Genomic DNA, 22,926 nt, shown 5'->3' with positions numbered 1-22,926 from the left:
TTAAAAATATGATGTTTGACAGTACTTATCAGCTGCTGTGTGTCTTGCGGGAAGTCATGAATTCTTTCCAGCTTGACAGTGCTCTTTGCTGCCACCTCTGTCCATGTCAGGAACTGTTTAGATCAGTAGCAAATCCCCATAGAAAACTCCTCCTGCTCTGGACAGTTTCTGACAGAGGTGGCAGCAGAAAGCACTGTGTCAGACTGGAAAGAATACACCACTTTCTGCAAAGCATACAGCAGCTGATAAGTAATGGAAGCATTTACATTTTTAAATAGAGGTAAAATTACAAATCTTTATCACTTTCTGACACCAGTTGATTTGAAAGAAGAAAGTTTTTGCTTGAGTACCCCAATAATAAACGCCCAAAAGTGCACACTTACAGTTTCTCAAGAGATGCACCCGTGTTGATAAATTCGGGCAGGCTTCAGCAGCTCTAGGGTTAAACATTGACTATATCTATAGGTGGCACTTGAGAGGAATGGGACCAGGGGCAGTGCCAGCCTAATACTGCTCTACTCAGTCATGGTTAAGACACGGTTAATCAGTATATTCTCATCACCGACCCATAACCTAACCGTTCACTAGTGAATGGAAAATTAATTAGAAAACAAATCATCTTTTTGTAAAATAAAATTTATTTACACAGTAAACAAAACAGAATATAAAACTGAATAGAGAATATTTCTCACTGTTGTAGCGAAGGTCCAGAGTCCTCAAGCCGCACCGCTCCAAGATCATCTCACCTGGATTATGGGAGAGACGTTAGCTGTGAGATCAGGGTCTGGCCTGTAAAATCAACACAAGTTATTAACTAAACTATCACACAGATGGTATACATATAATTATGTCCATCCCACATACAAGACCCCCGGTCACTCTTACATGGCCAATATGTCTACTTGTGCACACATGGCCCAAGAAGTGGTAGTGAGGCAGAAATCCCTATGTAATAATAAAGCAGGAAGCTATAAACTACCATAGAAAATGGCATAGTAAGAAACATTGGGAATTCATGGGAATACCAAGGTGACGCCTGCTGCCAGAATCAGCCGGTCTTCCTCTTTGGACAGGCGCCATTGTACGCCGATTCCGCCCAGGTGCAGTGACACAACCGGCCTTCTCCTGCATGGGATCAGCGCGCAATGGTGCATGTCCAAAAGAAGAGGACAAGGTGATTCAGGCAGTGGGCGGCACCATGGTATGCGGGAGGGGGCGGTGACAGGAAGAAGAGGTGGGGAAGGGCCGTGCGCGTCACTACCACAGGACGAGGCTGAAAGGACACGCCACAGAGGCGGAGCAGTCCCGGCTACGTCACTGCAATGGCGCCGGGGGGGGGGGGGGGGGGGGGGGGGGTTGTCAGGAAAGCAAAACCAGCATTTATACACATACCAGCAGAAAGGACTTCTTATCAGCTACAGGAAGGTATAAGTAGTTGGGGGGGGGACAAAGTGGGTACAAATTCGCTTTAAGGGGACCATATCAGAATTAGCTTAGCTACAGCTGGTACCTGCTGGTGACAGTGCGAGCAGAGGAGCTGCAACATCACAATAACATGGCAGAAGCAGCCGCCTGCTCCCTAAGATGTTCTATTACATAATGGTTGGGGGAGGGCACAAGACCCAAATATTCCAGACTAGTTTCCTATACAAATGGCACATATGACAGCATAGAGAAGAAAGTGAAAGACATCACTGTTTATACACTCCATCTAGGCGCCTGTCATTCTCCAGAAACAGCGCCCCACCTGTCTGAGCTCTGGTACTTCAAACCACAGTAGTAAGTAAATGTAGAAGTGTGGTGACTGACCAAGCCTCTTTTTTATTTTGGACATCCCCTTTAATTATATATTTACATGGGACAGATATATATAAAGGATGGAAATCGGGGTGCCTGCAGATTCACTTAAAATTTTTAGTATGCAGAAACATTGTGAGATAAGGGCATGTTCACACATGCAGGTCTGATAGCTTAAAAAACAAATAAATAAATAAAAATGGGGGAGATTTATCAAACATGGTGTAAAGTGAAACCGGCTCAGTTGCCCCTAGCAACCAATCAGATTCCTCACAGACTCTTTAGAAAATGAAAGATGGAATCTGATTGGTTGCTAGGGGCAACTGGGCCAGTTTCACTTTACACCATGTTTGATAAATCTCCCCCTATACATCTATTTCAAAGGAGAACTCCAGCAAAAATGAAAAATTTACTGTTGGTGTGTGTTATAACCACCCATCCAAGTGCCCCCGCAGTGCTGTCTCATCACTCACGGACCCCCGCCACCCTCCTGCAGCTCCACCTCTGCAGTCACTGATTGGCTGAGCGGGGAGGCCCAGAGCAATGATCGTTGATCTTAACTTCTGTATTATGTCCCCCCCCTCCCCCTTCCCTGCCAGCGGTGGGTTTTTCATTATCATCGGAGTTCTCCTTAAATATTTTAATAATTACAAAGTAATATAACTTTATTATAGCAAAGTATTAGCAAAGAATAACAATTTCTTTCAAGTCTCTTAAGTAGCCCTTTAAATACAGTTCAGGCTCTGTTGCTGGCTGGGGCTTAAAGTGATCTTTTGTAAAGGATACAACAGGAAAGGATACACGTTTTCATGTCAAACAGCAGTTACTCGGCCATCTTTAAGGAGAAGAACAGTAACTGTTTTCAGTGCATGATCTGTGCTCCTGAGAGAAGACATTACATGCTAGAATGTTTTTTTTTTTACAGCTGCAGAAGTTGCAGTAAAATATTCAAGGACCATTGTCTCCTATACTATATGCTGCAGCTATGTGTGCTCCCGCTTAGTAGCTTTCTTAGAACCCATGTAGATCTGGAAATCTATCCAGATTTGTTGATAAAAAAATCTGGATAGATTTTCCTGACGTGTACATGGGGCCTATTATGTCAAGACACCCAACAAAGTTTTTTGGAAGGGTGCAAATGCCGGAAAATAGGTCAGGAAATTATAAGTCCTGTCCTATTTAGTCCGGACTTGTGACATGAATGCCACGTAGAACCCTATGAATGCATCCAGAATTCCAGAAAGCTCAGTGCACATCTGATAACTGGCCAGAATTCCTGATGCACAGCTAGCAAACCTGGGCTAGCATCAGCAGCCGGGTGCGGTGCCTGGCTACTTAATGGTATGCACTCAGAAACTGGAGCGTAAAGAGTTAAATGTGGCACTGTATTTAACAGGGCAAGGAGTCATTGGCAGAATTATTCCTCTGGCCACAGGAGGCCGCTTTCTACCCCCCATCGCTGCAGTGCGTGAGTTATGTCAACAGTGTAGGAAGAGGACAAGCTGGAAGAGAGCACCGCAGCAGGAGGTAAGTATGGCTTTTTCTTTTAACTTTAGTTCTTACTGTCAGGAGATACTGATTTGTTTCCTAAAGCAATTCCTGATCATGGATGTCTGCATGGGGGCCTTATTAGAAACACATACAATTTTAAAGCGATGATGTACGCTGCTAACCTCCCACCAAACAGGTACCGAAGTACCTTCAAAATGGCTGCTGGTGGCTTAGATTGGCTAAAATAAAATAAAAAATTATAGCAAAGGTTAATGGAGGTGCGGCCTAGGGTTGTCCGTGCTGTATGCCTGTTACACCTCTCCTTTCTTCTCCCCTCTTCTTCTCTGTGTCATGTCACTGGCACATACTAGATGACAAACTACTTGGCGAGGCGTGACACAGAGGTGTAAGAGGGAAAGATGGAGAGGCATAGCAGGCCTAGGCAGGGCCGATTCTAGCTTTTCTGCCGCCTGAGGCGAGAAATGACAAAGAGCCCCCCCCCCCCCCCCGGGCAATATGGACAAAAAATAAAATCTCGATCTTAATTTTGAGACAATTCTCGATTTAAATCTCGATTTTCTATTTTTATGTTAAATAAGCAGAAAAAATACACCAAGACACAGATGAAGCAGTACTAGCAGCTGTACTTGAATGAGCTGAAAAATTGCATTTCAGCATTATATCCCTGTTCCCCCACATTCCCCCTACAAGATTATCATGCCCCCTGACCTCCTCACATTCCCTGTAATATCACCATGCCCATAGTGCCCCTCACATTCCCTCTACAAGAACTCCAGCACTCCCAGGTCCCCCCATTCAACATGATTAATGCCTCAGCTGAGTCTCCTATCCTGTGACCTGACAGCAGTCTAAACTACAGGGACCTCAGAGCAATAGTCAGGGAGAGAAGATCCAGGACAGGCCCAGTGCAGCACTATAGATAACCTCTGACCTCTGACATCAGGAGCCAGAGAAGAGCCATAAAACGGGCTGCTCTGTTAACTCTTTCAGTACTGCAGAATGTAGAGTATTACTGTGCATCACTTCCATTCTGCAATACAGAAAGAGTTAACAGCAGAGCAGAACATTACTTTTATGCCTCTTCTCCTGCTCTTGCACTGTGCTGAGGTCAACTCGGAGGTCGGCAGTGCAGAGAAGACATAATATAGCGTCCCTGCTGCTGTTAACTTTTTCTTTTCTACAGTGTGTAAGTGATGCAGAGTATAATAACTCTGCATTATTGAAAGGGTTAACAGCAGGAGACACTATATCTATGTCTTATGTGATGTGAATACCTGTGAATACGAGGCTTCCAGTGCCTCCTCAGCGCTTCTCATGAGGCAACTGACAGGAAACATGTCTGAGCACTGAGCCGTAACTAGTTGTAATGATAAGGACACAGGACGCTGATGCCGCCCCCCTCAAGGGCTGTGTTATCTGCCGCCTGAGGCAAACACTTCACCTCGCCTCATGGCAGACACGGCCCTGGGCCTAGGGCACAGACAACCCGCACTTATTGAGTCAGCTGCTGTACAATAAAAATAACTTTTTCTTTAGCCAAGCCACCGGCTGCAATTTGGAAAAGATGACTGGGAAGGAGAATGACGCTACCTGTGGTTTCGGGGGTTTAATAGCGCACAGTTTCGTTTTAAGGGCCCTGTGTAATAGGGACATGATCAGCCAGGGGACAAAGAAATGAAGTCCCCGACAGATTCTCCCTGGAGCCTCCCCTTCTATGGTTCTCTATTATACAGACATGAGGAGTCCCAGCTGAAAGAACAGGCTAGGAGGCAGACACTAATCTAGACGCTTTCTCCTTTCAAAAGAAATATGTTCCCTATTTGACTAATTCCTTGTCTTTGCGATATTTGTATTCCTTGATGACTGCACAGACCACCATGATGGACATCTTTCCTGCATTAATCGTTCTGCTGGGATCCAGGTGCAGGCTGTCCCCACTCTTGGACGTAGATACTAAAATTTAACTTTTATTCGTGCATATTAAAATATTTTGGTGAGCATAGCAGGACCTACGCGTTTCGCGCTACTGCGCTTAATCATGGTCTAGTTACAAATGAATCTTGTGGCGAATAAAAACAGGTGACCAACCAATGAAAGGATCCCTACGTCATGGATCATGTGCCTGAGTGGCACAGGTGTAGCATGAGTGCTGCTCCCTCCCATTACATGTATTTGGAAAAATGCTAGGTTATCTATGGGGTGGGAGTACATGCTGGAAAACCAAAAAATGTTTCTTTTAAAATTATAAATAATGATACAACAGGTCATTTTTGTAATTGAGACCTTTGGGGTATCTGGTGTTTAAGCGAAAGATCATTTCTGCTTCTTTATGTAAGACTTGCTTATGCCAGTCACCTCCTCTCAATGGTTTATTAACCCTTATTATGGCATATGTGCTGAAGGTGCTGACATCCCCTCCATGTTCCTCTATAAAATGCTTTGCTGCCCCTGATGCATTGGTTCTGTGTTGTTTCCTGATGCTAGTGAGATGTTCGCTGATACGTTGTTTGTATTTCCTTATTGTGCATCCCACATAGAATAAGTTACAGGTAGTACAGCCTATAATGTAGATGACATGGTCACTGTTGCAATTTAAATAGTTTCTAATCTCATAAGTTTTTAATCCTGAGCTGTCACTGAAAGTTTTTTTGTTGTGGGTAACAAACTTGCATATGGGGCAACGTGTGTCTCCGCATCTGAAGCAGCCCGTAATCCTACGGCTGGTATGCAATGGCTCTGAAACCAACATGCTAGGTGATAGCAAGTCTCCAAGTGATTTGCCTCTGCGCGGCACACATCTGAAACCCTGATCCAAGATCTCGGACACCACACCACTTCCTCTCAGCTATACCTTGCATGCGGCGTCTGGCCAACGCCTTGAAGATCGAGCACCCTCCTCTGCTAAATCCTGCCTGCTGTCATCCCACCTGCTTCATGGTGAGCTGTATCTCCTCTTTTTATATTTTTCATGTTTGCTGCAAATGTCCCCACTCTATCCCCTGTATAACTTACCTGGCTGCTATCGCTTGCTCTTGCTTTTATCGGTGTTAGGCTTAGGACGAGCAGATCGTGCAAATTGCTGATAGTGACTTAAGGTAAATGACGATACAGAAGTGGACAACCTAAGGGTCCATTTACACAGAAAGATATCTGACAGTTTATCTGCCAAAGATTTGAAGCCAAAAGCAGGAATGGATTTGGAAAGCGGAGAAATCTCAGGCTTTCCTTTATGACCTGATCTCTGCTTATAGTCTGTTTCTGGCTTTGGCTTCAAATCTTTGGCAGATAATGTGTCAGATAATCTGTGTAAATGGACCCTTACACCCCGACCATAAACACAAAAACTAAATGGATAAATATAACACCGGGCTACTTAGAGCTATCACTGTATACAATGTGTATTCTATTACACAGTATGTACTCTGGAGGAAAAAAAAAGTTCCCTGAGGAAGATAACAAAACGTACGTAGGGACGTCTCTCTCTGGTGTTCTGGCAGCATGGGTGAGTGCAATAGAATCAGAAGATAATAACAGCTGATTGTATACCTCTTGCAAATTGTATGTAAGCATATGGGAGACTAGGAGATCTTTTAGTCCCTAGATACATATATACCCCTGTGTGACATATTGAGGCAGAGGACTAGAAATAAAAGAGATCATCATAGCTGCACCTTCCATGATGTATATCTGCTGACACCAGTTTTTTATGGTATTATACTTTTTATTGTGGTCATTTTTAAACTTTTTTCTAATGAGAAATATTCTGTATTTGGTACCAATGTATACATAATAAAAATCATATATATTTTTTTTAAAAACTAAAACCCAGTGTTTGTCTGTATAAATTTTAGTGTGGGTTGTTTTTTCGATAAGGTGACATCTGGTGGTGCAGGGTGGTACTGCAGCCTGAGTTGTGAGATTACCCCGTTCCCCTTATCTCAAACCTTGTGTGTAATTACTTAGAGCTATCACTGTAAACAATGTGTATTCTATTACACAGTATGTACTCTGGAGGAAAAAAAATTAAATCAACTGGTGTCAGAAAGTTATACAGATTTGTAATTTACTTCTATTTACAAATCTCCAGTCTACCAGTAATTATCAGCTGCTGTATGTCCTGCAGGAAGTGGTGTACTCTTTCCAGACTGACACAGTGCTCTCTGCTGCCACCTCTGTCCATGTCAGGAACTGTCCAGAGCAGGAGCAAATCATCATAGAAAACCATCTCCTGTTCTGGACAGTTCCTGACGTGGACAGAGGTGGCAGCAGAGAGCACTGTGTCAGACTGGAAAGAGTACAACACTTCCTGCAGGACATACAGCTGCTGATAAGTACTGGAAGACTGGAGATTTTTTTTTTTTTTCAAATAGAAGTAAATTACAACAACTCTGTAACTTTCTGACATCAGTTGATTTGAAAAAATTAATTAAATAAATAAAAACATGACGGTAGACCGGTAGATCCCAAAAGCCAAAAATAGATGCCATGAGTAAATCTCAGCCCCCCACGAAAGCTGCAACAAAATCTCTAAAATATAAATAACTCATAAAAGGATACAATGACCATTGGTTTGTCAAAAAGTAAATATCCATGGGTGTGTTTCAAGGCCTTGGCGGCTACATCTTCACTGGGAAAGCCTATGAAAGCCTGTCCCTTCATCCGACCTTCTGTCATCAGGCGAATGTCAAACCTGCAACAATCAGACCAGAGACTCAGTTGTGAGTTACAGGATTATAGATGGGTCTTTGGTTCTGCTCATATACATAGATCTTCCAAGGCTCTTTGCACAAGTTGGGACATTAACTTACAGGGTAACTACTTATAGGTGGCAGCAGCTATCCTGCACCTTCTACAGCCAATGTGCATGTATTCCCATGTGTCATTTCTTGCTCCCTGCACCAATGTTTTAACTCATTAATGCAATAACCCCTGTCCTCAGGTTGTGCGTGGTACTACAATTCAGTTCCATTCAGTTTAAATTGAACTGAGCTGCAGAATTATACCCGAAATGAGAACAAGGCTGGTGCCGTTTCTGGAAGAAAGCGACTTTGTGGAAGCCACTTTATCAGAACAAGTACTTGAATAAGTCGTACACACACACAATATACGGCTCAGACGTTTCTTTTCTTCAGTGATATACAGATATATAGACTGTATACAGACACCATCACTGACCGCTGCAACTTACATGTTCTTTTCAGTGTCAGATGAGAAGTCAATGAATTTCCCAAATATAAACTTCAGATCCTGTAGAGTTAAAAAAAAATTAAATAAAATCACTTTCAAAAGATGAAGAATCGACAGCTCAGCGCAAGGATCACAGTCGTCGCCGTACCTTCTCTGTAACCTGCTTCGATAAGTTCTTCACGTACAGTCGGCAGTTCGGCTCTCCGGCCTCGTAGTTCTTAAATACGGAAAGTCTTCGCATTTCTAAAAAGACAAACATCCCATTAGAATTTTTTGGAATTATCGTAAGTGACGTCACCTGATTCCTCTATAGGAATCCACAAAGAACCCTTTTCTATATTTCTATTTCCCATTATAGGTGCTGTCATGTTGAGATAACCTCTTTGATAGGCTGGCTATCACATACCTGGTATTGCCACATCCTTAAAGGGGTTATGCAAGCTTAGAAAAACATGGCCCCTTTCTTCCAGAAAAAGCACCTCTCATGTCCTCAGTTTGGCTGTGGGGGTTTGCAGCTCCGTTTCATTGAAGTGGATGGAGGTGAATTGTAATTCCACACACAACTTGAGGACAGGGGTGGTGCTGATTCTGGAAAAAAAGTAGCTGTGCTTTTTCTAATGCTGGATAAGCCCTTTAACAATGTAAATTTTAAACATATTAAACCTGCACAGTGAACTCTGGGGTGAAAAAAAGCGCAAACATTTCTATTTTCTTTTGTTCAATGCATACTTACCTTCTTTAGAAAGCCTTCCTTTCTCCAGCTCTCGCCTAGAAATAAATTCCTTTGGCAAATCATCATCCTCTTCCTCGTTCTCCTCTTCATCCTTGAGCTCAGTGACTGGATAGATTTTACCAAATCCATCAGGTGCCATTGTGGCCTCCATACCTACGTCGGAATCTGTAGAAAACAAAAACTCCTGTTAGGCCGGGTTCACACGTAACGTATCCACAGCAGATTTCACACTAGGAGTGCGCAGCGAAATGCGCTGTGGTTACCTTTCCATTCACTTCAATGGGATTACATACTCACAGCGGGATTGTCATCCTGTTGCGAGTTTGTCAAAGTCAGCGCTCTTAGTGCCCCGTGGCCTTGGTACATTCTTTACCGGGTCCCTGCTCCGGCTTGCTTCAGGGGCTCCCGACAAGAGGCGCTGGAAGCCCCCAAAGCAAGCCGAAGCATGGGGGCACGAAAATTAACACCTCAATGGTACTATAGGAGGGGATGCATATGGCTGAGCAGGTACTTTCCATCGGGATGTGACATTGCAGAAAGCTGGAGAAAATTGGAGACCGGTGGCGGTCAGGGAGAGGGTAATACTGCGCTGTCGAGGCACAGGGACAGGTAAGTATGGATTGATTATGACCTCCCCACTTCCTGCTAACAGACTTTTAGATTTGGCTGGAGCTCCCCTTTAAGAAGCACTTTAATGTCTGACATCCTCCAACTCTCTCACCATCCATAGCTGCAGGTATATCAGCGGGAATATGAAGCTCCATCTTCTTCAGCCCGATTACACACGGCTGCTCAAACACTTCAGATGGCAGTAAGGGAGCGTGTGAATGGCTGGAATTAAAATGGACAATAAAGTTTTATCAAACTTAGTAACTTCCTTAATGACATGCCCTGGATTCTGTTGCAGGCAATATCTACTTGAGATGGGCGAGCCCTGAGCATGCTTAAGTTCATCCAAACCCTAGCCTGCTATATTTGAATACTGGTGGTTGAAGATATGGATACAGCCATAGGATGTATCCAACAGGACTCCCTAAGGCTGCAGCCAACTTCTTCAGCCATCAGTATTCATGACAGGTGGGTGCTCGCTGTTCCTAAATATTGGCCCTAAGCATGCTTGAGGGTCACTCATCTCTGATACCCACACATTACAACGTTTGCGTAATTCAGTCCTATTATTTTTCATGTTTACTCTGTCCGTTCCTCCACCATGCGTCCCTCACCTGTGCGGTACGGCAGGGACCGGTATCAGGTCCTTTATCTTTGGCTTTTTCCGTGGACGAGGTTGTTTTTTAATTTTCGGTCTTTTCGGCAGCTTGCCCGCCAACTCTTTTAGACGTGCAACCCTAAGAAAAGACACACATTTACCAAGATATAACACTAGGGTCACAGGCCAAGGAATCACAGACTGGTGATAGGGCTGGGAATAAAACCCAGGAAGAAGGGGAAGGAGGTGTAAAAGAAAACTGAAGCTGGGCGCTTTTTTTTTTTTTTTTTTTTTTTTTTTTGTATTAATTCTGGCTTTAAAGGGGTTGTTCACCTTTTTTTTCCTTTTAAATCAACTGGTGCCAAAAAAGTTTTATAGATTTGTAATTTACTTCTATTAAACCTCCAGTCTTTCAGTACTTATCAGCTGCTGTATGTCCTGCAGGAAGTGGTGTATTTTTTCCACTCTGACAGTGCTCTCTGCTGCCACCTCTGTCCATGTCAGGAACTGTCCAGAGCAGGAGAGGTTTTCTATGAGGATTTGCTCCTGCTCTGGACAGTTCCTGACATGGACAGAGGTGGCAGCAGAGAGCACTGTGTCAGACTGGAAATAATGCACCTCTTTCTGCAGGACATACAGCAGCTGATAAATACTGGTAGACTGGAGATTTGTAAATAGAAGTAAATTACAAATCTGTATAACTTTCTGACACCAGTTGATTTAATTTTTTTTTCCTCTAGAGTACATACTGTGTAATAGAATACACATTGGATACAGTGATAGCCCTAAGTAGCCCGGTGTTATATTTATCCATTTAGTTTGTGTGTTTATGGTCGGGGTGTAAGGGTCCATTTACACAGATTATCTGACAGATTATGGGGATTTGCTGCTGCTCTGGACAGTTCCTGACATGGACAGAGGTGGCAGCAGAGAGCACTGTGTCAGTCTGGAAATAATGCACCTCTTTCTGCAGGACATACAGCAGCTGATAAATACTGGAAGACTTGAGATTTTTTAATAGAAGTAAATTACAAATCTCTGGCACTTGCTGGAACTAGTTGATTTGAAAAAAAAAGGGAACTACCTCTTTAAAGTAACCATGGTGAGTCTTTGGCCAGCCAGCTGTTGCAAAAAAACCAGCTGTCCAGGCACGATAGGAATTGTAGTTTTGCAACAACTGGTGGATCGAAGGTTCCCCATCCCTTCCTTAAAGTAACACTTGAATGGGGTATGATAGGATGTATAGAATTTCTGAACCCACCTCTCTTTTTCCTCCTCATCAGCACTTTCATACTCTGACTCTTCTCTGCTGGACACGTCCATATCGTAGTCATCATCCAGCTCGGGCAGCGGAGGGTTCTCAGGGAGGTCAGGAGGCACCGGAGGGTACAGGGTCGGTATAGCCAAATAGTCGGCGTACTGCATCAAAGACATCACAGTAAAGGTTTGAGGCTTAGATGGTGTATGTGAGTGTCAGCACACCCCACCAATAACATCATCTGTATAGGGGCAGTGCAGCTATTCTCTTCGTAGTCACAGGAAACAAAGCACAACCATACTACATTTACACGTCAAAGCCATATGGTGCCAAACGCATCTAGCAAAAAACATTTATACTTCTGCCAATGAATATGAGCGCTAAACTGATCCCTCTTTATTGGAATTAGAGGAGATTGGCTTGCTTAGCAAAGTTCTTACTCAAACGGGCGCACTTCTGCTGGGCCATAAAAAAATTTATTTGATTCGTTAGGGTCGGACTGTTCAGACACTGCATTTTTGCAATCCATTTTTTTTATCCGTTTTATGCAAAAAAAAAAAATGGATGAAAAATCATGCATTTTGATCCGCTTTTCCATTGAGCTCTATAATTAAAAAAAAAAAGATCAATGCATCAAAACGCATCCTCTCTCGTACGGAAAAATGTGGCCAACCATGTTTTTGTGTACACTAAAGAAAAACGGTTGCGTTTTGATCTGTTTTTTTTTATCTTTTTACACTGGAAGTCAATGGAAAAACAGATAAAAAATACACACAAAAGTATCCTTTTTTTCATCTGCTTCTTGCACAAAATCGATGAAAAAAAAAAAAAAAGATTGCAAAAACGCAGTGTGAACTCAGCCTACATGGTGCACGCCAAGCCAAGATATAGGACCATCTCGAATCCAGAATTGCCGTGCACTACTCTGCACACTCATTTTAAAGGAGAAGTCCGGCGAAAGTTATTTTTTTATATGTTATTACTTATGGAAAGTTATACAATTTTCTAATGTACATTAATTATGGGAAATGCTCATACACTAAATTAAGGGAAATAGCAGTATATCAGGAAGTGTTAGAATTATCTCTGAAGCAGTGACGTCACGACCAACGGTGTAATTCCTATGGAGTGTCCAGCAGGGGGCGCTCTATATATAGAAGTCAATGAGTACCATTGACTTCTATATATAGTGCGCCCCTGCTGGACACTCCATAGGAATTACAGTGTATGTAATGTAATGTAATGCACTGTACTGTACTGTTGTGACTTTATGAATACATTTATGGAATAATTTGGGGAGCAAGTGTCCTTGCTCCCCAAAGTATCCCATAAATGTATTCAATGAATACATTTGCAGGGCACCGAGCAGGGAGGGAGAGAGGTGCCATCTACCTCCCGCCTCCCTCCCTGCTCGGTGCTGGGAACATATACAAAGTACTACTCCCCCATTATCTGCAGATAATGGGGGAGTAGTACCTGTGCTATCCCTATCACCGCCCGCGCCGCCGCCGCTCACACAGGGGCTGCTATTCATCGCGCCGCTGATTCCCCGCCGCCCGCGACGCTCCTAACTACCCGCCCGCTCGCTCGCCCGCCCCGTTCCTGGCCGCCGCTCTCTGCTCATGCCGGCCGCGTCAGCCCACCCCCACCCCGGCCGGGAGCACGGCGCTTCGTGGTGTCCCCGGCCGGGGTGGGGGCGGGCTGACGCGGCCGGCATGAGCAGAGAGCGGCGGCCAGGAACGGGGCGGGCGAGCGAGCGGGCAGTTAGGAGCGGCGCGGGCGGCGGGGAATCAGCGGCGGGGGGCATGAATAGCAGCCCCTGTGTGAGCGGCGGCGGCGTGGGCGGTGATAGGGATAGCACAGGTACTACTCCCCCATTATCTGCAGATAATGGGGGAGTAGTACTTTGTATATGTTCCCAGCACCGAGCAGGGAGGGAGGGGGGAGGTAGATGGCACCTCTCTCCCTCCCTGCTCGGTGCCCTGCAAATGTATTCATCATTGAATACATTTATGGGATACTTTGGGGAGCAAGGACACTTGCTCCCCAAAGTATTCCATAAATGTATACATAAAGTCACAACAGTACAGTGCATTACATTACATACACTGTAATTCCTATGGAGTGTCCAGCAGGGGCGCACTATATATAGAAGTCAATGGTACTCATTGATTTCTATATATAGAGCGCCCCCTGCTGGACACTCCATAGGAATTACACCGTTGGTCGTGACGTCACTGCTTCAGAGATAATTCTAACACTTCCTGATACACTAAATTAAGGGAAATAGCAGTATATGAGCATTTCCCATAATTAATGTACATTAGAAAATTGTATAACTTTCCATAAGTAATAACATATAAAAAAATAATTTTCGCCGGACTTCTCCTTTAAGAGTCTGACTGCTCAGTCTCTGACTGAACAAAACAGGCTGATGTGTCTATAGGATGTGCCAAAACTTCCTTAAAGCTGGAGACTGGATAACCATGGTTACTTCCATGCCAGATAACTACACTGCATGGAACTGCAACAAATCCCAATGTTACAGATTCCTGCACAGGAGCACAAAAAAGAACTGGGGTCAAACCCATAATCATAGCCAGAGCAACGTCAACTGCAGCCACCGATTCCATCAGGACCTGTCGGCTCTCTTACTATAGGGGTGTCTCTGCCGGGAGATGTCAGGGGAAAAGAATCGGACATGTTGAATTTCAGCACCTGATCATCTATTGACCCATGTGTGCACAGAGGGCGAGAGAGAATTGCTGACTGATCGAGCACTCATCCGGCCGATACTGATGTGGTGAACGTGTACCAGCTTATAACACCTATACTCACCAAGGGAGGCTGCGCAGTAGGAGGACCAAACGGAGCCGGCAAATTCATCTTATTCATTAAATGTAACACCTAAAGGAACAAAAACGGTAGAATTATAAAGGTTGTTATCAAGTCTTCTTCTTCATGTAGTTCATAGTTATATACTAGGAAATGTACCCGGCGCTGCCGGGGTATAAGGTGTGAGTGTGGTAATTAGATTTGTTCTAAGGTGCCCAGGAGGCAAATCTATGTCTTTGGGTTTTTTTTTGTTTAAGGGGAAATCGCCAGTAGCCCTTCATACCCGACAGTGCTGCACTGTTTAGGTAAATTTTCAGCTTATGCACATTAAAAATAAACTAAAAACTTTAAACATCCTAAATACCTAATAGCCAAACTGAGATGTCATGTGATCAGACTGTATACAGAGCCTGGTTATCTACAACATTGGCAGTGTTATATACAGAGCCTGGTTATCTACAACATTGGCAGTGTTATATACAGAGCCTGGTTATCTACAACATTGGCAGTGTTATATACAGAGCCTGGTTATCTACAACATTGGCAGTGTTATATACAGAGCCTGGTTATCTACAACATTGGCAGTGTTATATACAGAGCCTGGTTATCTACAACATTGGCAGTGTTATATACAGAGCCTGGTTATCTACAACATTGGCAGTGTTATATACAGAGCCTGGTTATCTACAACATTGGCAGTGTTATATACATAGCCTGGTTATGTACAACATTGGCAGTATTATATACAGAGCCTGGTTATCTACAACATTGGCAGTGTTATATACAGAGCCTGGTTATCTACAAAATTGGCAGTATTATATACAGCTTGGTTATATACAACATTGGCAGTGTTATTCTGAGCCTGGTTATATACAACATGCAGTGTTATACAGAGCCTGGTTATATAAAACATTGGCAGTGTTATACAGAGCCTGGTTACATACAACATTGGCAGTGCTATTGCCAGGTGCATAGACAAAGATTTTTACCTGGTACAACTCTGGAGTAGCAACATACAATTGTCCATGCGGAAAACATGCAAAATCCAGATTTATGCCGCCACCTGCAGTGATCGGCCTTGGGCCTTGCTTACTGTCATTGCAAATGGTGCTTAACAGGAAACTGCAATCTTCTAAAAGGTATTGTTTCATCTGAGTTAATCAGTGGAATTAGTGTATACCTGTATACCTGCATAGTTGGAGGGGTTCTGTATACCTAAAGCGTATAGTTTTTAGGGGTCCCGTATATCTGTAGTGTATAGTTGGGGGGGGGGGTCTGTATACCTGTAGTGTATAGTTGAGGGAGGTCCTGTATACCTGCAGTGTATAGCTGGTGACGGTCCTGTATATCTGTACTGTATAGTTCGGGGGTCCTGTATACCTGTAGTATATAGTTGGTGAAGGTGCTGTATACCTGTAATGTATAGTTGGAGGAGGTCTTGCATACCTGTAGTATATAGTTTGAGGATCCTGGATACCTGTAGTGTATAGTTGGTGGAGGTCTTGTATACCTATACTATATAGTTCGGGGGTCCTGTATACCTGTAGTGTACAGTTTGAGGGTCCTGTATACTTGTAGTATATAGTTGGTGGAGGTCCTGTGCACCTGTAGTATATAGTTTTGGGGTCCTGTATACCTGTAGTATCCTGTATACCTGCAGGGTCATATTTACCATTAGGCACCCATGGTCTGGTGCCTAGGGCAGCACCTTGCAGAGGGGCAGTACCAGGGAGCAGGGTGAAGGAAACAACTTTATTATTTTCTATTTTTCTAGTCTCAGACCTCCCGTTCAAAAAGACACCAGATTTTCTGGCAACTCTGAGGAAGGGTATGGCGGTATTGGTCAGGTCTGCTATGGCGGTTATCCAGTCACGGTATGGCGGTATTGGTCAGGTCTGGTATGGCGGTGTTATCCAGTCACGGTATGGCGGTATTGGTCAGGTCTGGTATGGCGGTGTTATCCAGTCACGGTATGGCGGTATTGGTCAGGTCTGGTATGGCGGTGTTATCCAGTCACGGTATGGCGGTATTGGTCAGGTCTGGTATGGCAGGGTTATCCAGTCACAGTATGGCGGTATTGGTCAGGTCTGGTATGGCAGTGTTATCCAGTCACAGTGTGTCGGTATTGGTCAGGTCTGGTAGGCAGTGTTATCCAGTCACAGTGTGTCAGTATTGGTGAGGTCTGGTATAGCAGTGTTATCCAGTCACAGTATGGCGGTATTGGTCAGGTCTGGCAGTGTTATTCAGTCACAGTGAGGCCGTATTGGTCATGTCTGCTATGGCGGTATTGGTCAGGTCTGGTATGGCAGTGTTATCCAGTCACAGTGTGGCCGTATTGGTCATGTCTGGTATGGCAGTGTTATCCAGTCACAGTGTGGCGGTATTGGTCAGGTCTGGTGTGGCAGTGTTATCCAGTCACAGTATGGCGGTATTGGCCAGGTCTGTTATGGCGGTGTTATCCAGTCACAGTATGGCGGTATTGGTCAGGTCTTGTATGGCAGTGTTATCCAGTCACAGTATGGCGGTATTGGTCAGGTCTTGTATGGCAGTGTTATCCAGTCACAGTGTGGCGATATGGTGGTGTTAAATGTGACCACTGGAGCTATTACCTACCTATCCTGATGCTAATTGGTGAGTGAGGGTGGGGTGTCCTCAGGTTTAGTGCTTAGGACAGCAGCAGCTGGTAATACAGCCATGTGTATATATGCTGTATAGTTGGGAGTAGGGGGTCCTGTATACATGTACTGTATAGTTGGAGTAGGGGGTCTACCAGTTATTTCTGTGGATGTTGTGAGGCAGCTGCCCTAGCAACCATTGCTCCCTGTGAAAATTAACCCCTTAAGGTCAAAGCCTATTTTCGTTTTTGCGCTTTTGCTTATTCCATTTTAAGTTTAAAAGTCCATAGCGCTTGCATTTTTTCACCTAGAGACGTGTATGAGCGCTTATTTTTTGCGAAACCAATTGTACTTTGCAATGACAGGCATTATTTTTCCATAACATATGCTGCGAAACCGGAAAAAAATCATTTGCGCTGTCAAATTGAAAAAAAAACGAATTTGTTTTGATTTCGGGGAGTTTTGCATTTACGCCGTCCGTCCTATGGTAAAACTGACTTGTTATGCACGTTCCTCAAGTCGTTACGATTACAACGATATATAACATGTATAACTTATATTGTATCTGATGGCCTGTAAAAAATTCAAGCCATTGTTAACAAATATACGTTCCTTAAAATCGCTCCATTCCCAGGCTTATAGCGCTTTTATCCTTTGGTCTATGGGGCTGTGTGAGGTGTCAGTTTTTGCGCCATGATGTGTTCTTTCTATCGGTACCTTGGTTGCGCATATAGGACTTTTTGATCGTTTTTTATTACATTTTTTCTGGATTTGATGCGACCAAAAATGTGCAATTTTGCACTTTGGAATTTTTTTGCGCTGACGCCGTTTACCGTGCGAGATCAGGAATGTGATTAATTAATAGTTCGGGCGATTACGCACGCGGCGATACTAAATATGTTTATTTATTTATTTATTTATTAATATTTATAAAATAGGAAAAGGGGGGTGATTTGGACTTTTATTAGGGGAGGGGATTTTTTATTAATAAAAACACTTTTTTACTTTTTTTTTTTACTGTAACTAGAAGCCCCCCTGGGGGACTTGTATATAGACAGCACTGATCTCTCAGAGATCAATGCTGTGTATATACACAGCAAAGATCGATTAGATCGGTCATAGATTACTATGGCCTGCTGCAGGCCATAGCAATCTATTGCCGAGCCGGGATCAGCGTCATTCCGACGCTGAGGCCCGGCACGGGCAGAACGGATCTCCCCCCCGCGATCGCATCGCGGGGGGGAGATCCGACCCACTAGACACCAGGGATGTGTTTACCTGAGCCTCTAAGTGCAGCTGTCAGGTTTGACAGCTGCATTTAGAGGCTTAATTAGCCGGCGCGGCAACGGGACCCGCGCCGGCTAATAGAGGCACTGCCCGGCTGCACGTGTCAGCCGGGATCAGCGCCGTTCAGAGCGGGGTCCCGGAGGGACCCCGCTCTGAACACCCCGAGCGGCACCATGATGTATCAGATACGTCATGGGTCGCTAAGGGGTTAAAGTAGTAATCTATTGGTTGCTAAGGCTCCCAACTGCCATTTCTTCTGGGCAGAGCTGCAGCTAATTATATCACCTGTGTGTGCAGTGTGGAGATTTTCCCATTCTATGGGGCGTTCTAGACTTTCCCCGCTCCCAGCATCCTATTGGTAGATGATGCCATGCAGGCCCCTTTAATAAATAGGCCTAAAGTGCTGAAGAAATAGAACACTCACTTGTACATAGAACTTGGGGACGCTCGCCAAGGCATTTGCAATGTTGGCCAATACGGTGCTTGTAGGAGGAGGGTACAGGTACTTGAGAGTGGATCTTATTGGAAATACAAGTCTGAAAATGAAAAGGTGAGACTGTAGATCAGCGATGGAACATAGAGAAGAAGAAAAATACTATCTTCACTCAAGTAAAAAGAAGAAATCAACTGGAGCCAGAAAGTGCCAGAGATTTGTAATTTACTTCTATTAAATAATCTCCAGTCCCCAGTACTTATCAGCTGCTGTATGTCCTGCAGGAAGTGGTGTATTCTTTCCAGTCTGACACAGTGCTCTCTGCTGCCACCTCTGTCCATGTCAGGAATTGTCCAGAGCAGGAGAGGTTTTCTATAGGGATTTGCTGCTGCTCTGGAAAGTTCCTGACATTGACAAAGGTGGCAGCAGAGAGCACTATGTCAGAGTGGAGAGAATACACCACTTCCTGCAGGACATACAGCAGCTGATAAGTACTGGATGACTTGTAAAGTAATTTACAAATCTATATAACTTTCTGACACCAGGTGATTTGAAAAAAAAAATGTTGCCAGAGGTCCCCTTCAATAGTAATATAAGGGTTCGCATTTCTCCATCATCTGACATATTTGTGCAGGATCAATAAACGCTGCACGCACCCAGCTTGAGGGCAAATATGGCAGATGATACATAAGATGGGACACCGTAGGGCTGGGCGATTAATCAAATTAATTTGATTTTCACAAAAAATCATTGCGGGTGTGGGACAGTGTGGGGCGGCCGGCGTGATACAGTGTCGGGCCGGCCGAACAGTCCAGAGGGGGTGGTGTGCCGCCGGGGGGCAGTCCCGAGAGATGTGGCACAGGTGGCCTCCAGAAGCTGCTGACCTGCCCCCGCCCCTTACACACAGCATCCCGCTCCTCGGTCTCTGGAGGAGGCAGCAGGGACTGCAAGGTGATGGCTGCAGGATAGGATCCCACTGTACAGCTCCAGTAATCACCCTATCCTGCAGTCCCTGCTGCCTCCTCCAGAGACCGGGGACCTCTGTGTGTGGCCGGGAGGGGAACCTGTGTGCTAGGGTTAAAGGAGGAGGGCTATATGCACTCCTGCCCCAGTCCCCCTCTGTCCCCCTCAGTCTGCCCCAGTCACAGGGGGAGCACTGTTACACTGGGAAGCAATACAGTTGTTGCCTCAAACTTATTGAAATGGTATCTGACGCTGCGAGAAACAAAATTCAGTTTATTTGGCAAAAAAATAAATAAATCAAGATTTACATCGAAAATAGCCCCAACAATTTTTTAAAAATTGAGATTTTATTTTCTTGCCATATCGCCCAGCCTTAGGACACCAGATGCAACAGATTAAGGGTCCTATTCCACGGGCGCAGATCGGCGCTCGTTTACTAGGCGTATTCCACGGCCTGATGATCGTTTAGCGAGATCTGCAGGGACATAGTTACTGATGTCCTTGCAGCATACATTACCTAGCAGCCTGACTGAGCTGTCAGAACACTCAGCCAATCACTGGCCGCGGCGGTTTTGGCCATTGATTGGCTGAGCGGTCTGACAGCTCAGTCAGGCTGCATCGAAGCTGATGCTGCCCCGCTGGAGCCGGGGAGGAAGACGGAGCGGAGGAGAAGCCCTGCTAGGTAATGTATGCTGCTTCTCAAATCGTCGGTCGCCCGCAGTGCACTACTATTCCACATAGCCATGTACGGTCGGTGCCCGATGATTTTAGGTTTGGGCCTGAATAAACGATCAGCCGATGACACAATCATCGGCTGATCGTTTTCTCTATTCCACCGAGCGATAATCGGCCGAATCGGGCCGATTTGGCCGATTATCGCTCCGTGGAATAGGTTCCTAAGCCTGGGGCTGCTCTTTGTTGCAGGAAGTTATATATTCTCTATGGAAGATTTCAGAAGTGGATATAGCCTAAGTCCATGGTATCCGTATCTACATACCAGCAGATTGAGGTCTCCTCTAGAATCATCCCTTCAAGGGCAGGGGTATCACGGGGGCAGCCATCAGAAATATGTACAACGCCAATCTGCCAACCACCTGGTAGGGGGCTAACACTACATTTATACATGTATCCACTTATAGTCACATACCCGTGATTTGGTGCGATTCCTCTCTCAATGGACACCTGGTCTGGAAGTTTGGGGTCTTTACTTTCATCCACCTGCTCTCCACTGCTAATAAAATAAGAAACAATATTACATGTAAAAGTCATCCAGTCAGATTGTGCAACAATGCAAAAAAAAAAAACTTAAAGGGGAGATTCCAAGAATTAAAAAAAAAAAAGTCCTGGGTAAGAAAAAGCACAACTACATTCTTGCAAAAACAGCGCCACCCCTGTCCTTAGGTTGTGCGCAGTATTACAATTCAGCTCCATTCACGTCAATTAAATTGAGCTGCAATACCGCACACAACCTGAGGACAAGAGTGGTGCTGTTTCTGAAAGATAGTGGCCATGTTTTTCTAAGCCTGGTGAACTCCTGTAATGGCAGATGCTTAGAATAAGTCACCAATATAAGATTGCTGAGGGTGCGATTTCGGGCACATGGCACTGATCTGCTAACTGAGCTGAGCTGATCATTGTTCATCGGCCAAAGCTCTGAGCTTTTCTTAGGGTGCCTTTACACAGAGAGATTTATCTGCCAGATTTTTGAAGCCAAAGCCAGGAACAGATTATAAACAGAGCAGAGTGGTCTGCTGAGTTTATTCCCTATGAATACAGTGACTGCAGAAGGGACACAAACCTCTTCTTCTTCTCGGAATAGGCCGGCTGGTCGGGAAGGTGGACACAATCCTCCTTGGCATATTCTACTATCAGGGTGTGACCCAGCACTTTGAGCTGATGAAGCACAGAAAGAGCCTGGAAGAGCGGAGATACAAGGGTTAACACCTAATACTCGGTTTACCAGAGACAACCGACAGAGGACATGCCGGGCTCCCAAACATAGCAGGTGCATGTACGAAAAAAAGTGTGGATGATTTATGTCTTAAAATTATACAGATCTGCAAACTACTTCTAATTAAGAATTTCAAGTCGTCCAGTACTTATCAGCTGCTGTATGTCCTGCAGGAAGTGGTATATTCTTTCTGACACAGTGCTCTCTGCTGCCACCTCTGTCCATAGCAGGAACTGTGCAGAGCAGGAGAGGTTTTCTATGGGGATTTGCTGCTGCTCTGGACAGTTCCTGACATGGACAGAGGTGGCAGCAGAGAGCACTGTGTCAGACTGGAAAGAATACGCCACTTCCTGCAGGACATACAGCAGCTGATAAGTACTGGAAGACTGCAGGTTGTTTTTTTTTAGAAGTAAATCACAAGACTGTATAACTGACCTACAATGACATCTCTGGGATGGCAGCTCAATACTGTAGCTATATACCCCAGCCAGGAGATAGGTATACCACTTTAAAGGGTTTAGATGCAGTGACAGCGCCCCCTCCCTGCAGACAGGAGAGGTGCTGGTCACGTGTTCTCTTCCCCCCAATCAGCACTCACCTTAGCTGCCGCATATTTATTGGGATAAGTTGCAAAAGCCGCATTTTTCTGAAAGAGAAACATTACAGATTACAACCCCCATCATGGACCCTGCCGCAGACATTAACCCTTCCCTGCCCAGTCAGTCTCTATGTCTCGTTACCAGGCTCCCGCGGGTTCTCCCGTAGCACAGCCTGACGCTTTCCGCCCCGCTCTTCTCCAGCAGCACTCTCTGCTCCTCCGGGGTTAGCTCGGCGGGAAGATGCCGGATCAGCAGCGTCTTACAACCCACAGGCTCCATTCTTCCATCACTTCCGCCAGAAGGCGACAATCCCGCGAGATTTCGTGCACTTCCGCCAACCAGGTGCGCAATGACGTTATAGCTTGACAGCGCCATCTGTCGGATGGTGTACAGCGGAGATGGCTAAGCTGTGTATCACCAGCTATTGCGAAACTACAACTCCCGGCATGCCTGGGTAGTCTTTTGGATGGGCGGGATTGCCGGGAGCTGTAGTTCGCAGCAGTTGGTGACGCAAAGCGTCGAGGATCAAACGGGCCTTCCAGCTGTTGC

The 22,926-nt window shown here is 44.9% G+C and overlaps 1 protein-coding gene across 5 annotated transcripts; it reads right to left on the bottom strand.

The window, feature by feature from the left end:
- Nucleotides 1-649: 649 nt before the first annotated feature.
- Nucleotides 650-22,706, bottom strand: RNPC3 (RNA binding region (RNP1, RRM) containing 3). 5 transcript variants are annotated; one of them, XM_069969005.1, is made up of 15 exons: nt 22,519-22,706; nt 22,377-22,424; nt 21,626-21,741; nt 20,975-21,058; nt 18,856-18,967; nt 14,533-14,601; nt 11,698-11,855; nt 10,453-10,575; nt 9,951-10,060; nt 9,230-9,394; nt 8,645-8,739; nt 8,498-8,556; nt 7,867-7,999; nt 6,322-6,388; nt 650-789 (listed from the first exon to the last, which is right to left on the bottom strand). In XM_069969005.1, exons 1-14 carry the CDS (start codon nt 22,654-22,656, stop codon nt 6,329-6,331), a joined length of 1,470 nt encoding a protein of 489 aa, XP_069825106.1. In that variant the 5' UTR covers nt 22,657-22,706; the 3' UTR covers nt 650-789; nt 6,322-6,328. The 5 variants fall into 5 exon arrangements, with proteins under 5 accessions (XP_069825106.1, XP_069825110.1, XP_069825108.1 ...); XM_069969009.1 differs by having other exon boundaries at nt 20,975-21,055; XM_069969007.1 differs by having other exon boundaries at nt 658-746.
- Nucleotides 22,707-22,926: the final 220 nt, after the last annotated feature.

Source organism: Dendropsophus ebraccatus, chromosome 4 (assembly GCF_027789765.1).
Source record: "Dendropsophus ebraccatus isolate aDenEbr1 chromosome 4, aDenEbr1.pat, whole genome shotgun sequence".
In the NCBI taxonomy this organism is placed as follows: Eukaryota; Metazoa; Chordata; class Amphibia; order Anura; family Hylidae; genus Dendropsophus; species Dendropsophus ebraccatus.
Note: the sequence above shows the minus strand (reverse complement) of the source record. Positions and strands in the feature narration are given on the sequence as shown.

What these genes read in the sequence shown, in the direction of transcription:
- RNPC3 (XM_069969005.1), bottom strand. Translation starts at nt 22,656, where the DNA reads ATGGAGCCTGTGGGTTGTAAGACGCTGCTGATCCGGCATCTTCCCGCC. An exon ending in TCCCCAAGTTCTATGTACAA is followed by an intron (nt 14,602 to 18,855) that starts GTGAGTGTTCTA and finishes TTGTTCCTTTAG; the next exon opens with GTGTTACATTTAATGAATAA. An exon ending in TCTGACACTGAAAAGAACAT is followed by an intron (nt 8,000 to 8,497) that starts GTAAGTTGCAGC and finishes TGATTGTTGCAG; the next exon opens with GTTTGACATTCGCCTGATGA.